The 15,530-nt window shown below is 37.3% G+C and overlaps 1 protein-coding gene across 1 annotated transcript; it reads right to left on the bottom strand.

The window, feature by feature from the left end:
• Positions 1–14,125: 14,125 nt before the first annotated feature.
• Positions 14,126–15,109, bottom strand: LOC112763603 (uncharacterized). Its single transcript, XM_025809232.1, has one exon. The coding sequence runs from the start codon at positions 15,107–15,109 to the stop codon at positions 14,126–14,128; it is 984 nt and encodes a 327-aa protein (XP_025665017.1).
• Positions 15,110–15,530: the final 421 nt, after the last annotated feature.

The following is a 15,530-nucleotide window of genomic DNA, read 5'->3' as shown; positions in this document are numbered from 1 at the left end:
TTGGTCTTGGAGGTCGGGACATATTTTAGTATGGATCTGGATATTCCTCTTCTATAAAGACTGTTGTGAACTAAAATTTAATTTTATGCTTCCCTTATAAGCCTTCTTGTTTCCCTTTCTTCTTTAGAGATGACATCGAACTTAAGATATTTGATAGTGGGAGTCATGCAACTTAAACTTAGATTGGATATGGCCATTGTGCCCGACTTGTCGACTTCCTTAGTTACTGATGGTGTGCGGAGGGTTTTTTGGATTAAGCTTCTATTGTTGCCCTTGGCTTGGTACGTGCTGGCCAACTTGAAAAGGGCATCAGCTTGGATATTTGATTCCTAAGCTATATGTCAGATTTCTGCCATCGAAAATTGAGTTAATTACTCCCGTGATTCTTCTAAGTGCTTCTTCATGTTAGGATCTTTAGCGTGATAAGTCCCAATAACTTGAGTGGTTATTACTTGAGAATCACTAAACACAATCAACTTTACTGCCCTAATTTCTTTGGCCAGCCTCAAGCCAGCAAGTAAGGCTTCACACTCGACTTGATTATTGGAGGTTGGAAACTCGAACTTCAATGAAAGTCTTATCCTAGTTCCTTCTTCGTTCTCCAGAATAACCCCTGCTCTACTTCCAACTTTATTGGATGATCTATCTACATATAAGTTTCAAGCTGTAGGGCTTTCATGAGCTTCAGTCTATTCGGCCACAAAGTTGGCTAAATATTGAGATTTGATGGCCATCCGACTTTCATACCTTAAGTCAAACTTGGATAGCTTTATTTTCCATTGTAGCATCTGACCTACAGTATCCATTTTTTGTAAAATGTGCTTCACGGGCTGATTAGTTCGAATTCTTATAGTATGAGTTTGAAAATAAGGTCAGAGCCTTCTAGAAGTGATAACAAGAGCATATGCGAACTTCACTATCTTTTGATAGTTTAGCTCTACCCCCTGTAGAGCCTTGCTGACAAAATAAATTTGTTGTTATTCGTTCTCATCTTCTCAGACTAAGGCTGAGGCAATGGCTTTGTTTGCAACTGCTAAGTACAACACGAGCTCTTCCCTTAGAACAGGTCGGGTGAGAATTGGTGGTTGACTCAGGAATTTTTTGAAGTCCTGAAAGGCTTGTTCACATTCCTGAGTCCATTCAAATCGGCTATTTTTCTTGAGTATTAAGAACAAGGGTAGAGACTTCAGAGCTGATCACACCAAAAATCTAGATAAGGCTGCTACTCTTCCATTTAGTTGTTAGACTTATTTGAGACAAGTCGGACTTTTCATCTCAAATATTACCTTGCATTTGTCTGGGTTAGCCTCAATACCCCTTTGGGTGAGTATAAAGCCTAAGAACTTCTTGGCTTCTACTATGAAGGTACATTTTGAGGGATCTAGTCTCATCCTATGCTTTCTTATTGTGTTGAATACTTTGGTTAAGTCAGACAAGAGATTGAAATCTTCTTTAGTCTTGACAAGCATGTCGTCCACGTATACTTCCATTACTTTTTCAAGGTGAGGTGAGAACACCTTGTTCATTAATTATTGATACGTGGCTCCAAAATTCTTCAATCTAAAAGGCATGACCACATAACAATAGTTAGCCTTTGGAGTAATGAAAGAGGTCTTCTTTTGGTCCGGCTTGTACATCGAGATTTGGTTGTAACCTGAATATGCATCCATGAAGGAAGGCTATCTATACCCTAAAGCTGAATCTACCAAGGCATCAATGCTTGGGAATGGATATGGGTCTTTAGGACAAGCTTTATTGAGGTCGGTATAATCAACACACATCTGCCACTTCCTGTTTTGTTTTTTCACAAGTACCACATTAGCCAGCCACAAAAGGTATTTTACCTCTCTTATGAAACCGGCTTCTAGCAGAGCTCGCCTTATATGACTTGTGTTCTTTCAGGACCGAGCTTCCGCCGCCTTTGTTGAATAGGTTGTGAGTCCGGTAAACAACGAACTTATGACACATAAGGTTGGGGTGTATACTAGGCATATTAGAGGCTTTTCAGGCGAAGAGGTCTGCGTTTTGTTGTAAGAATTCAACAAGTTTTGCCTTTAATCCTTCATCGAGGTTAGCCCCGATGTTTGTTGTCTTCTCTGCCTGATATCCGATTTAAACCTCTTCTATAACACCCTAATTACCCTAGGCCTTACCTCATGTCGTAAAGCAAAAGTTAATCAAAGGTTACGACAAATCTAAGGCTTATACATAAGTATATATAGAAGGAATAATAATTCTAGAAGCCCGATGAAGAAAATAAGCTTAAATACAGAATTAGAAAGCGCAAACGTTCACACGAAGTTACAAGCATAAAAGACAAGATCCACTATGTAAGATAACAAGAAATATGTAGATATATAAGAGTATAATAATCATAAGATACTAGTCTAAGCCTGCGGAGTTTAGGCCGACTAGTTAAATACTGACATACAGAGTTTTGATAGTTAAAACAGCATATACAAAATATATCTCTCAAAGTAAGCCTCTAAGACAAAAATGAATACAAAAGTGAGAGAATCTAAACAAAAGAGTTCAAAAGACTCTAAAAGATAATCAAAGTCCTCCGCTCTGTCACCATCTCCCAACTCACCGAGGTGGGTTACGACCTGCATCTAAAAAATAATAATAAAGTATGGAATGAGAACCAGAGGTTCTCAATATGGTAACAGTGCCCAATATCTAAGATGTAAGGTTCCGGAAAGCCAAAGGCAATCCTAGAACTTCACACCGATACAGATATTCAAGCTTAACATAAATAAATGACTTAAGCCATAACCCATAAACCATAAACAGGGTTATCTAAACTTAAGGAATTTCTAACTAATATCAAAATCACACCGCTGTATCCCATAGCCGTCACCAACCTACCCTTCACGCGATCCCATCGCCACTGCCTACCTAACCTCCTCAATACCAGACAATCACAAATAATACAAGCAAGTAAAACACAAGTAATATACATGTACAATAAGTAAAACAACTAGCAAATAAGCATATTATTCATTTAGGCAAGAGATGCAATTAGGCAAAGTAAACAAAACACATAGAAGATGCACATGATGAATGCTTGTCCTATTAGCTTGTGATATCACTTGTCGGTCCATAATGCCAACCAGACACATCCTTTCGGATGTCGCCTTTCTGCCACATCGGAGGATATAGCGCCTGGCACGCTTTTATTCCGAGGATATAGTGCCTGACACACTCTTGCAGCAGAGAAGGAAAACAACAACATCTATTTCATCATAAATCATTCCAAGGATATAGTGCCTGGCACACTATCATTCCAAGGATATAGTGCCTGGCACACTTTCTACATCCAACAAGTCCATCAACCTCAAATCATCACTAGTCATCACCATATCTCATCTCAATCCACTTTCAATTATCAATTCTCAACATTCCAAGGATATGCCTAGCACGCTCTCCTTTAATATCCCTCAAGCTCATCCTAACCATCATCAATTCTTAATTTCATAATTTATCATCCACTCACAAGTTCTTAACGCTATTGCCAATAAAATACTTCACTAGTTCACCCACAACTTCAGAAACTTAAGTCTCCGTCTTCTAAACTCATAACAAAAAAAGAATACCCCTTTCATTCACTTAATGTATCCTCCCTTGATTCAAAGTCTAAAAACTAACAAAAAGGATTTTAAACAAATGTTACGGAAGTTTACAAGCTTGTAGGGAAGGTAAAATAGTTAAAAACAAAGTTTTCTTTGAAAGACAGGATAGTGTGCGTATGCATCGGGTTGTGCGTATGCACGCCCAAGAGGAATTTCAAGACGTGTGCGTACGCATAGGGATGTGGGTACGCACAGAAAGTAAAAATTTCCATTCTGCATACATGAACAAGTACGTGCGATCGCCCTCAACAGAATGCACCTTCGAGCATGTGCATGTGCACGGGACTGTGCGTACACACAAATTACAAAATTCATAAGGTAAGCATGCGCACCAGTGTGTGCGTGCGCACACAAACCAAAAATCACAAATTCTGCAACATCACATAATTCAGATTTCTAGCACCAACTTCCGACGATCATATCTTTCTATACAAAATTATGATTTTTACAAAATTTATACGATTTTAAAGCTCTTTAAATTATCTTTAATTTGATACAAAAATCATTCAATTTCAAAAACCGTAGCTCAAAATATGATCTGTCAAAGTTTACCAAATATCCATTTTTATCAAAAATACTAAAAACTCAACTTTACCAAAACTCCCAATTCATAACCAATAGTTCTATATCCAAACCAGTCCTAATGTGTCTAAATTATATCCATATATCTTCCAATTTATTCCACACCTAAAATTCATAATTTTACCATTTCCACACCTAATCATCATTCAATCTATTAATCTCTCAAACCATATGCAACAACACCACACATCAATAATTCCTCATACATATATACTTCACTTACCACCCATCATCATCATAATAGTCATCCACAATCAATCATAGTTCAACATCAATAATGCATCCTCATGCAGCATTAACTCAAAATCAACACCATTCAATATCATCACCAACCACAAGATTCAAAACCCACAATCATCATCATAATATATCATTACACATCATAATCATCAATATCCGTCAACAATGATCATAAACATATATTATACATTCCAACATTTCCTATAATCCTCTTCATCATACAACATAATTGTGAGATATATTTTCAAAATATGTGAAAAGCTATTTTGAAGAGTTACATCTCTTCGTAGAGTTGTGACTTATTCAAAAGTTATGCCTGTTAAAAGGTTGCAACTATTTGAATAGTTATGTCTGTTGAAAGGTTGTAACTATTTGAAAAGTTGTGTCTGTTGAGTACGTAGCTGCATGTTGCATGTACTCCGTCTCTATAAATTTTCCTCATTTCATTATTACTGAATAATCCATCTCAACACTTTCTTTATGCGCAAAAGAAAGAATAGAGAATATTATTCTGTAAATTATTATTTAGTGTAAGGCTTGACTGTATGAGTGCATAAACAAGTCAAGTGTTCTTCATTGTATCCTACAGAAAATTCGTCAGTAACCCATTTTGCACATCATTGTACATTGGTGGGGGCGAATTAAGCCTAAAGGAAAGTGTGTGTAACACACGCCTTGAAGAATTGCCCTATTTGATTAACTATCCCCTTCTCTCATAACTCACAATCTTTAGGCTTAAATATTCACCAATAAAAGAAAAATGACCGCTACATCAATTAAGGAGATGACGTCAAATTTTGTCAAGTTAGAAAGATTCGATGGTGGAAATTTCATACGATGGCAAAAGAAGATGCACTTCCTTCTCACAACACTAAAAGTGGCATATGTTCTTACCATACCAAGACCATCAGAAGTTGAAGGGGAGGCCATTGCAGAAACATGAGCCAGGCAAAAATGGGACAACGATGACTATATATGCACCGGGCACATACTCAATGGCATGGCTGATGCACTGTTTGATGTCTACCAAAATGTTGGGAGCGCAAAAGAACTATGAGACAAATTAGAGGCAAAATATATGGCCGAGGATGCAACAAGTAAGAAATTTCTTGTCACTCGCTTTAATAATTATAAGATGATTGATGGTAGATCTTTCATGGAACAACTGCATGAAATTGAGCGTATTTTAAATAATTTTAAGCAACATAACATGCACATGGATGATACCATCATTGTATCTTCAATTATTGACAAAACTCCCTCCATCATGGAAAGAATTCAAAAGAACTATGAAACATAGAAAGGATGATGTCTCTCCTGAGCAATTAAGTAATCACCTTCATCTTGAAGAAGAGGATCGTAAACAAGACGATACTAAAGAGCAAAGTGCTCATGCTAATCTTCACGTAATGGAAGATGGAAAATCCAACAAGCCCAACAAGAAGAGATACCGATATTTTGATAAATCTCAAGGTAACAATGATGATTTCATAAAGAATAAAAAGAAAGGAAATTGTTTTCATTGTGAAAAATTAGGACATTTTAAGAAAGAATGTCGTTTCTTAAGAAAGAAGAAAGAAAAGAACGACACAGCAATAAAAGATAATCTTATTGTTGTTATTTCTGAGATCAACATGATTGAAGACATTGGATCATGGTGGATAGATTCTGGTGCAACTCGACATGTATGCAAGAATAGAGATTTTTTCAAGACATTCAAGGAAGAGAATGGGACTATTCTGTACATGGGAAATGCATCAACTACTCAAGTAATGGGCAAAGAAACGGTGGAACTTGAATTTACTTCTGGAAGAGTACTGACTCTTACTGATGTATATTATGTACCTGAAGTCATAAAAAATTTAGTTTCTGTCCCTCTACTTAACAAGTATGGGTTTAAGTCTGTATTTGAAGGAGACACATTTATTCTGTCTAAGGGTGGAGTGTTTGTGGGTAAAGGATATCTATGTGAAAATATATTTAAATTAAATATTATAAATAATAATAATAATAATAATAATAATAATAATAATAATAATAATAATAATAATAATAATAATAATAATAATAATAATAATAATAATAATAATAATAATAACAACAATAACAATAATGTTTCTGTTTATATTGCTGAGTCCTTGGATTTATGGCATAATCGTTTATGACATATTAATTTTCATAAATTAAATGATATGATAAAATATGACCTTATTTCAAAATCAATTAAAAATTCAGATGTATGCACAACTCGTATGTTAACAAAAATAACAAGACTTCCTTTTTAAAGAGTACAAAAAAATTTAAAGTTTTTAGAATTAGTACATTCTGATATATGTGATTTGCATGGTTGGCCTACTATAGGTGGAAAGAAATATTTTGTAACTTTTTTAGTAAATATTGTTATATATATTTGATGCATTTTAAAGATGAAGTCTTGGATAAATTTAAGATTTTTAAAACCGAAGTTGAATTACAACATGAAACCTTTATTAAATAAAGGATATTCGGTGAGTACTTTTGATTTAAGTATTAAATTAGTACCCAATACAAATTCATGTATTTCACAAAGAGAAATATTAGGGGGCCAGCAACTTTGTGATTTGTAGCCATCAAATAGCCATCAATGATGGTTTTAATGGTGTGAGATGGGTGTGAAATTTCATCCAATGGCTCACTTTTCTTTGCTGGTTACATGCTGGCCATAATTTAACAAAGTTGCTGGCCCCTTAGACTTTTTCTTTCACAAATTAAGTATGCAAAAATAATTGGATGCTTAATGTATGCTATGACCTGTACTAGACCAGATATAACATATGTTGTAGGTCGCTTAAGTCGGTATACAAGCAATCCAAGTAAAGACCATTGGCTTGCTGTCCGAAGAATATTAAAATATTCGAAAGGAACAATAAACTATACTTTGTTGTATAGTGGTGAACCTTCTATTTTAGAAGGATATACAAATGCCAGTTGGATAAGCTATATAGAAGATCATGCATCAACAAGTGGTTGGATCTTTACCCCTGGTGGGGGTGCTGTTTCTTGGGAATCCAAGAAACAAACTTGTATAACGGACTCTACCATGGCTGCAGAATTTGTTGCTTTGGCAGCAGCAAGCAAGGAAGCTGAATGGCTTAGAGATTTATTACATGAAATTTCAGTCTGACCAAAACCAATGGCACCAATCTCTATACATTGTGATAGCCAAGCAACATTATCAAAGACTTATAGCCAAGTTTATAATGGAAAATCTAGGCACATTGGAGTAAGACATAGCTATGTTAAAAACCTTATTGGTAATGGAGTTATATCTATAAATTTTATAAGGTCAGAACAAAATATTGTAGATCCTTTGACGAAAGGATTGACAATGAATTTGGTGTTTAAAACATCAAAAGGGGTGGGACTAAAATCTGCATTTTAAATAATTACCAATGGTGGAAACCCAACTCACACTTGAGTAACATCAAGTCTTGAGTTCAATGCCGTAAAGTACACTATTAGAGTAATTACAAGTATTCATAATTATTTCTTTCATCCCAAGGTAAAAAGTACTTGGAACCATAATGGTACAAAGGAACAGGATGAGCTTTGCTCTTAATAGACCTATAGCAAGTGCATTATTGCTAAAGTATTTAATTATAGGATACTTTTGATAGAGTATACCTATATGAGTGTGAACTGAGGTCGGTTCTTAGAGTTAAGATTTTACTCTTAAAGCACTCACGAAAGGATACAAGACACAAGGCCATGTAGTATACTAAATGTGTCATATTTAATATAACATCTAAATGATACCGAAATTTTATGTGTCATCAGTGCACGCTTGTTCATATGAGTTAAATGGTTCAAAGCTTGTCTACCATTTTAAATTCGGATGAGTGAATACCACTGGTTACTAGGTAAAGGTTCAAATCGCAAGATACCTCTACTGAAAGCATAAAACTTCCAGAATGATAGGATTCAAAAGGAATTTTGAAAATGGTGGGGGATTGTGAGATATATTTTCAAAATATGTGAAAAGCTATTTTGAAGAGTTACATCTCTTCGTAGAGTTGTGACTTATTCAAAAGTTATGACTGTTAAAAGGTTGCAACTATTTGAATAGTTATGTCTATTGAAAGGTTGTAACTATTTGAAAAGTTGTGTCTATTGAGTACGTAGCTGCATGTTGCATGTACTCCGTCTCTATAAATTTCCTTCATTTCATTATTGCTAAATAATCCATCTCAACACTTTCTTTATGCGCAAAAGAAAGAATAGAGAATATTATTCTGTAAATTATCATTTAGTGTAAGGCTTGACTGTGTGAGTGTATAAACAAGTCAAGTGTTCTTCATTGTTTCCTACAGGAAATTCGTCAATAACACATTTTGCACACAAATGTACATTGGTGGGGGCGAATTAAGCCTAAAGGAAAGTGTGTGTAACACACGCCTTGAAGAATTGCGCTATTTGATTAACTATCCCCTTCTCTCATAACTCACAATAATTTCATAAATAATTAAGCATACACCAACATCATTCAATCCTATCTTATGGTCCACTAGCCTAAATTTTCAGAAACATTATATATTACATAAAGGAAACTGAAACCATACCTTGGCCGATTCCAAATATGCTCAAACACCAAACTTGATTCCAACAAGCTTCAACCAAGCTCCAAACCACCAAAGCCAAACCAAAAGCCACCACCAACTCCAAAAACAAGCTTCATACATACAACATAACCATGCATTAACAACTAAAGCTCACACTACACCAAACCACAAGAATATAGAGGTTCCTTACCTTATCCAACGGTGATTGGGGCAAAGCCCGACAATTATCCGCTTCTAGAGATCACCTAAACAACCAAAAACCACAAAATCTACTCAAAAACTATAACTCAAAAATGCAGAAATTTAGGGCTGAAAACTGGAGCACAAGTTGAGAGATCTTACCAACAATGCCTAGCTAGAATCGAAGAGCTCGATAAGAGCTTCGCGTGGCCACAAACAGCTCGTCAATCGGAGCTCCGTAGCTCAAGTTATGACTCTCGGAAGGTGACAATGAATAGTGTCACCCCCTTTTTTCTCCCTTCTCTCTTAATCCGTGCCTCTCTCTCTCTCTTTGTGGTGAAAAATGAGCTGAAAGCTCATTAGTTGGCCTTGGGTCCAGTCCAACCCGTTAGTATTTTTGGTCTGTTTGGCCCACTTTGGACCAAAACCTTTAAGATTAGTGCCCAGTTTTCAATTCTAAATTATTTTTGTCCTTTCAAATCAATAAATCAATTTTCAAAATTTTATTTTTCCAAAATACGCGGTACTGGACAGACTAGAGTCGGTACTACCGACTTAAGCGTCAGTACGCATTTTTACAAAAATTTTTCGAAAAATATACATTTTCTAACTCAGAAAAATTTATTGAAATTAAATTTCACTTTTATATTTTCAAATTAAAACTTCTAAATTTTGAATCTACTCCGGACACTTAAAAATTATTATTTTACTAAAGCGGTTAAGCCGGTTCTTTCATCTTCTAATTTTCTGTCGGGTTGTGGTCATAGCTCTTCACGTGCTCGGACACTACCGAGCTCAATAGTGTTGACCTTTTCACCATTTATACTGCCTTATAGATTTAGGCTTTAATTATAGAATTTTCTTGCTAACTTCTGATCTCCTTTGACATTGCGATTCCCTATAGGATTGGGAATTTCATGCATATGTGAGATGTAGAAATGAATGCAGCTAGTCGATTTAAGGTTGTCTGACCTATTAAGATATTGTAGGCTGATGCCACGTTGATTACAATGTAGTCAACACTTAAGGTTCTTGATTTCATACCCTTACCAAAAGTGGTATGTAATGAGCTAAAACCAAGGGGTTGGATGGGCATATCGCCTAATCCGAAGAGGTTATCCGGGTAAGCCCTCAGCTCTTTTTCATCTAATCCGAGCTTGTCAAAGGTAGGTTTAAACAATATATCAGCCGAACTCCCTTGATCTACGAGAGCTCTGTGGAGGTTTGCATTGACAAGTATCATTGTGATCACAACAGGATCAACATGACTAGGAGTCACCCCTTGGGCGTCTTCCTTAGCGAACAAAATTGTAGGTAAGTCGGGTACTTTATCTTCCTTGCTGACCTGGTAGACTTCTTTTAGATGTTTTTTCCGAGAATACTTTGTTATGCCTCCTCCTACAAACCCTCCATCAATCATGTGAATGTGTTTGTCAGGTTTGTGGTGGCCGACCTCCTCGATTCCCGTCTTCATCACTTCTCTTCCTTTTCCCTTGATTGTCGGACCTATCCGCAAGGTATCTGCTTAACCGACCTTCTCTGGCCAGTTTCTCTATCACATTTTTCAGACCATAGCAATTATTGGTGGAATGCCTATATAGCTTGTTGTACTCGTAATACTCCATCCGACTTCCAGCTTTCTTTTGCTTAATAGGACAAGGAGGTGGAAGTTTTTTAGTGCGACAAATATTCCTGTAGATGTCAGAGAAACTTGGAGTAAGGTGTAGTTATCATATCTTCGTGACTTTTCCAAGCTTTACTCCTTTTTTTCTTTGCTTCCTTATCTTAGTCCCAAACTTGGTAAGGAGGGAGGGTTTTACCTTGGAAATGGCCCTCTAAGTCAGGAATTCTCTTCCATATTGATGTACTTCTCTACCTATTCTTGAGAAAATAGACATTCTCTAAGGCTGTTAACCAACTCCATTATCACTGCTTCTGGAGGTAAGTTTTGTATTTTCAAGTAGGCTTTGTTGAATTTTTCCATATAATCTCGGAGAGTTTCTCCAACTTCTTGTTTAACCCCTAGGAGACTTTGAGCGTTCTTGACTTTGTCCTTTTGAATTGAAAATCGGGTAAAAGTCTTCCTTGCTAGGTCGTCAAAACATGTCACCAACCTAGGTGGTAAGCTATCAAATCACTTCATTGCTGCTTTGGTTAACATAGTCGGGAAAGCTTTGGTTCATCGATCGTTCCATCATAGAGATCAATGTCGGGACTTTTGAAGTTCCTAGGAACCCTAGTTCGCATGATCTCTTCAATGAATGGATCTTCTCCTCCAAGAGGCTTTCCCCGACCAGCCCGAGTACCCTGAGTTCTAAGGTCGACCTCTAGTTTTGAAAGTTTTTCTTCCAGTTCTCTTCGATGTCATACCTCGTTTTGCAAATCTCTTTCTACTTTCCTTTGTCACTCAATCTCCTGTTCATGTTGCTCTAATCGACCATGGTGCCTGTGTACAAGCCCCATGATCTATGTAGGATGAGGGGGCTCCTCATCTTCGGGTGGATGAACTTCCGAATGGATTCACTACGGTGGTGGGTTTTCTGATGTACCCTCTTCGTGGGAGCCACTCGCTCTTTCATGTCATGGAGGTAACACGAGTGCTCGGTCATCGTTGTGAGGCTCTGGTTCTGATTCAGATGCCGTATGACCATCCTCAAATTGATTGTCCGCTATGAGTGGGTGTAGACTTCTAGATCCCTGGCAACGGCGCCAATGTTCTGAGGGTTACTTGAAACGGATAGATTTGGGCCTGAACGTGAGGTCCAGACTCCTTTTAGGACAGCATCCGACTTTGCTGATGATAAAGTACCACTGTCCGAGTTTCTCGTGTGGAGGTAGGGGGTGGTACCTGTAAGGGACTTCGATGCTTAAGTTAGCTAGGGTTTAAGTAGGTATTTTGTAGATTGGATCCTGAATATACCTGAGTGTGTCAGTGTATTTATAGTAGAAAAGATAACCACCTTTTAGAGTAGTTTCACCTTGAACGGTGGATGCCCATTCTCCTTTTCTCGGGAAGTTTCTTAGATCTCCCTTCTAAATGGATACGAGATATCTTAAAAGTTAGTTATTTATTTAAATAAGTAAGGCTGAATTGCCATCGTCGCACCCGACCTTTATGAGGTCGGGTAGGAGTAGATGAGGCCACCTTCGTTGGGTAGACTTTTATTTCTTTTGCACTTGACTATATTTTTTGGGTTAGAATATGAACAAGTATATAGTATAAAGTATAAACAACGAAAATAAGTATAAACATATAAGAGAAGTTTTAGATAACTAATAATTGTTTTATACTCACTCCAATTTTTTTTAATACTAAAAGTATTGGTTTTCTAATATTTTTCAACGTATAATATAAAATATAATTGTTTATATATTTTTATTTATTAGTTTAAATTTCTAGGTTAATTAATTTTATAAGAAAATACGTATTAAAACCTCTAAAAAAGTTCTAAAGTTTAATTTCCGTTATCCAATATAATAATAATAATAATAATAATAATAATAATAATAATAATAATAATAATAATAATAAGGAAAAGTATAGATAGACAATGCAAATACTAAATAATGTAAACAATGAATATATCGGATGTTCAATTCAATAGATATGCAGATGATTATATTCATTATTTTTAATTGGATGGTTATTTTTTGATTATATATAGTATGACAGTATGACACACTCTAAATTTTAGCTACGTTCATGTTAAATAGTAGATGAGTTTGTTAAATTAACACAAATCAATCTCAATATTAAAACTCTAATCCTAAATTCATTATCATCTGCAATCATCTCTCATTCAACTTTTTTTATGTTAGGATTTTTCACTTTTTTACGTTCTATACGACAATATTTCGAATTTCAACCAACTTTTGTTGTTGTTCTTTTTTTTTTGTTGGCAAAACAAAAAAGAGAAAACATGTGTGAATGACTACAACACCGTTAGAGTCTCAGCTCCTTCACAACTTCATTTTATCGTTTTTGAAATAGGGAGGTACGCCAAGAGCCACCACACCACCACTACCGTTTCTGCCGCCCTGTCTTCGATCACGACCATGACTCTCACTCTGATAACCGTCTATCATGTGTTAGATCGCAACCACCAAGGACCAACTGCTATGCTATTTCTCCTTCCAACCACCACAACAACATCCAGAAGCCCACAACCAAAACTAAAACAAAAACCACACCCCTCCACTTCATAACCACGTCAGGAACACCAATAACGAGCATGAGGCTGAAGTGGAGGAGGAGAAGTAGAATGATGCCGAGGTAGCTGAAGCGGCGAAGGCGGAGGAGGCAGTGCAGAAGCCGTGGAGCCTGAGGCCGAGGAAGCAGATGGCGTCGGCGATTACGGGTAGTACGTCGACGAGCAAGAATGGCGAAGGAGTGGAAGCGGCGAACGTCGAGGGAGGGATAGCGCTCGAAGAAGTTCTGGATCGCGCTTTCAAGGAAAGAAATTGAGGAATGGTGATGGGAAGAAACGCTTGAATATCCATTTTGGAGATTAAACGATGTCGTATCACGACTTGGGAAAGAATAAACAATATTATGTTATTTTTGGAATTGTTACGCTGTTATTTAATGTTTTAAGCCACTCAGATGATAGAAGGACGAATTTGACCTATACAATTATCTTTTGAAAATCATTTTGATTAATTTTATCTTTTGCAGACCAAAATAAAAATCAGTGATCTTTTAAAGAGGATTTTGACTATTAACCGAATAAAAATAAAAGTAGAAATTTGTACGCTATGTATACATGATGGACTATTTTTCTCATTTTCAGTATGCTTGTATGTTGTTACAAGGAAAATATCTCAAAATATAACAAAAAAACAGCACGTAATCTTTTTATTTATCTGTTTTTCTTTGTAATTATTTTGCGGTATTTACTGCGTAAGGGTAAGAGCATTGAGCAATGCAACTCTTGAGTTGATGAGAGCCCTAAAGACTTTCTCAGTAACACTTTCGATCCCACATATGCAACTCTCCAAATCCCTCATTCTCTTCAGAACTAACCTCACTTCTTCTTCTCCCTTCTTTCTCAGATTATTCCCACGCCCTTCTGCTTCCACTGCGCCCGCTTCCAGAAGCTCCTCAATTCCTTCCTGCTCCTTATAATTCATTGATCTAGTGCTATTGCTCCTTCCTGTTATACTGGACAACTTCGCCATCTGCGTCCATGTCATCCTCCTGGATGCAAACGAAGCCGCGATGCCGTTAAAGAGAGCAACAGAAACCGTTACCGTTACGCTGATAACGTCGGAGATCACACGCGCCAGCTCAGCTTCCCCAGCGGCTGCGAACGCTGCAGTGGATAATGAGGAGGAGGAGGAGGCGGTGGGAAGGTGCATTTGATGTGTGACGCACGTGATTCCACTGACGAGTTTGTCCATGTCTTTGGCCATTTTCTTCTTGGCTTTAGCGTAGAGCACAAGCTTGGAGCGGTCTCTCTTTCTAAGAGCCATCTGAGCTGCAGAGTTTTCTTCTTTGAGGGACATGACTGAGGTCTGGAACATTCCGTAGACATCAACGAAGCGGAGGAAATCTTCTAGAAGGTTTTCAACCCAGAGAGGGTTCGATCGGAGGGAGTCGCAGGTCTGAGGTAGCTGGAGGATATCGTGAAGAGTGTCGTGTGTGTCGGTCAGGAGTGTGAGGGCGTGGGAGAGGCTAGAGTGTGTCTGAGGGTGGAACTTGGAAGCGGAGGCCCAGGTTGTTAGGCCGTTGATGTCGTCCTTGATCTGAGAGATGAGAGGGTGTGATCTGCATGGCAAACTGATGGACCTGATGTGGTGTGATATCTGCGGCTTTTGTGATGGACGGTTGGGATTCTTGTTTGGGAATGAGACGGTACGCCGGAAAACCCCCACCATAGCTATTGCTATAAGAATAATGAAATATTGGTTTAGAAGAGGGAGCCAGTGATGTTGTTTGGGGACAATCAGAGTATTTATATACTTCTTAACATGCACATGCACAAGCACTGAAGCACACGAATAAGTGTGCAGTTGAAAATAGAAAAGAATATAGGAGTGAAAACTGAAAAGACAATTGGAAGGAAAGTGAAAAGGAAAAGTAAAAGGAGTTGAGTGTGGAGGAGCGAATATCCAGCTGTAGTGTTTGCGGATAACGAATAACGGAATCACTAAAACGCTCCTCTATCCTGTGGATGCGGAGACATCACGTGCCTTGACACGCTGGTATCCTCTAATGTTTCTATTCTATGTCTAATTTCTAACGACTACCTGGATACTAGTAAAATGTAAAAATCGAAATGGACCCCAGTTCGCTGAG

The sequence above is a fragment of the Arachis hypogaea genome, chromosome 17 (assembly GCF_003086295.3).
Source record: "Arachis hypogaea cultivar Tifrunner chromosome 17, arahy.Tifrunner.gnm2.J5K5, whole genome shotgun sequence".
Lineage (NCBI taxonomy): Eukaryota > Viridiplantae > Streptophyta > Magnoliopsida > Fabales > Fabaceae > Arachis > Arachis hypogaea.
The sequence above is the reverse complement of the archived record's forward strand: the minus strand, read 5'-3'. Positions and strand labels throughout refer to the sequence as shown.

Bases quoted from the DNA above. Each gene is read 5' to 3' on its own strand.
- LOC112763603 (XM_025809232.1), bottom strand. From the start codon at position 15,109: ATGGTGGGGGTTTTCCGGCGTACCGTCTCATTCCCAAACAAGAATCCC.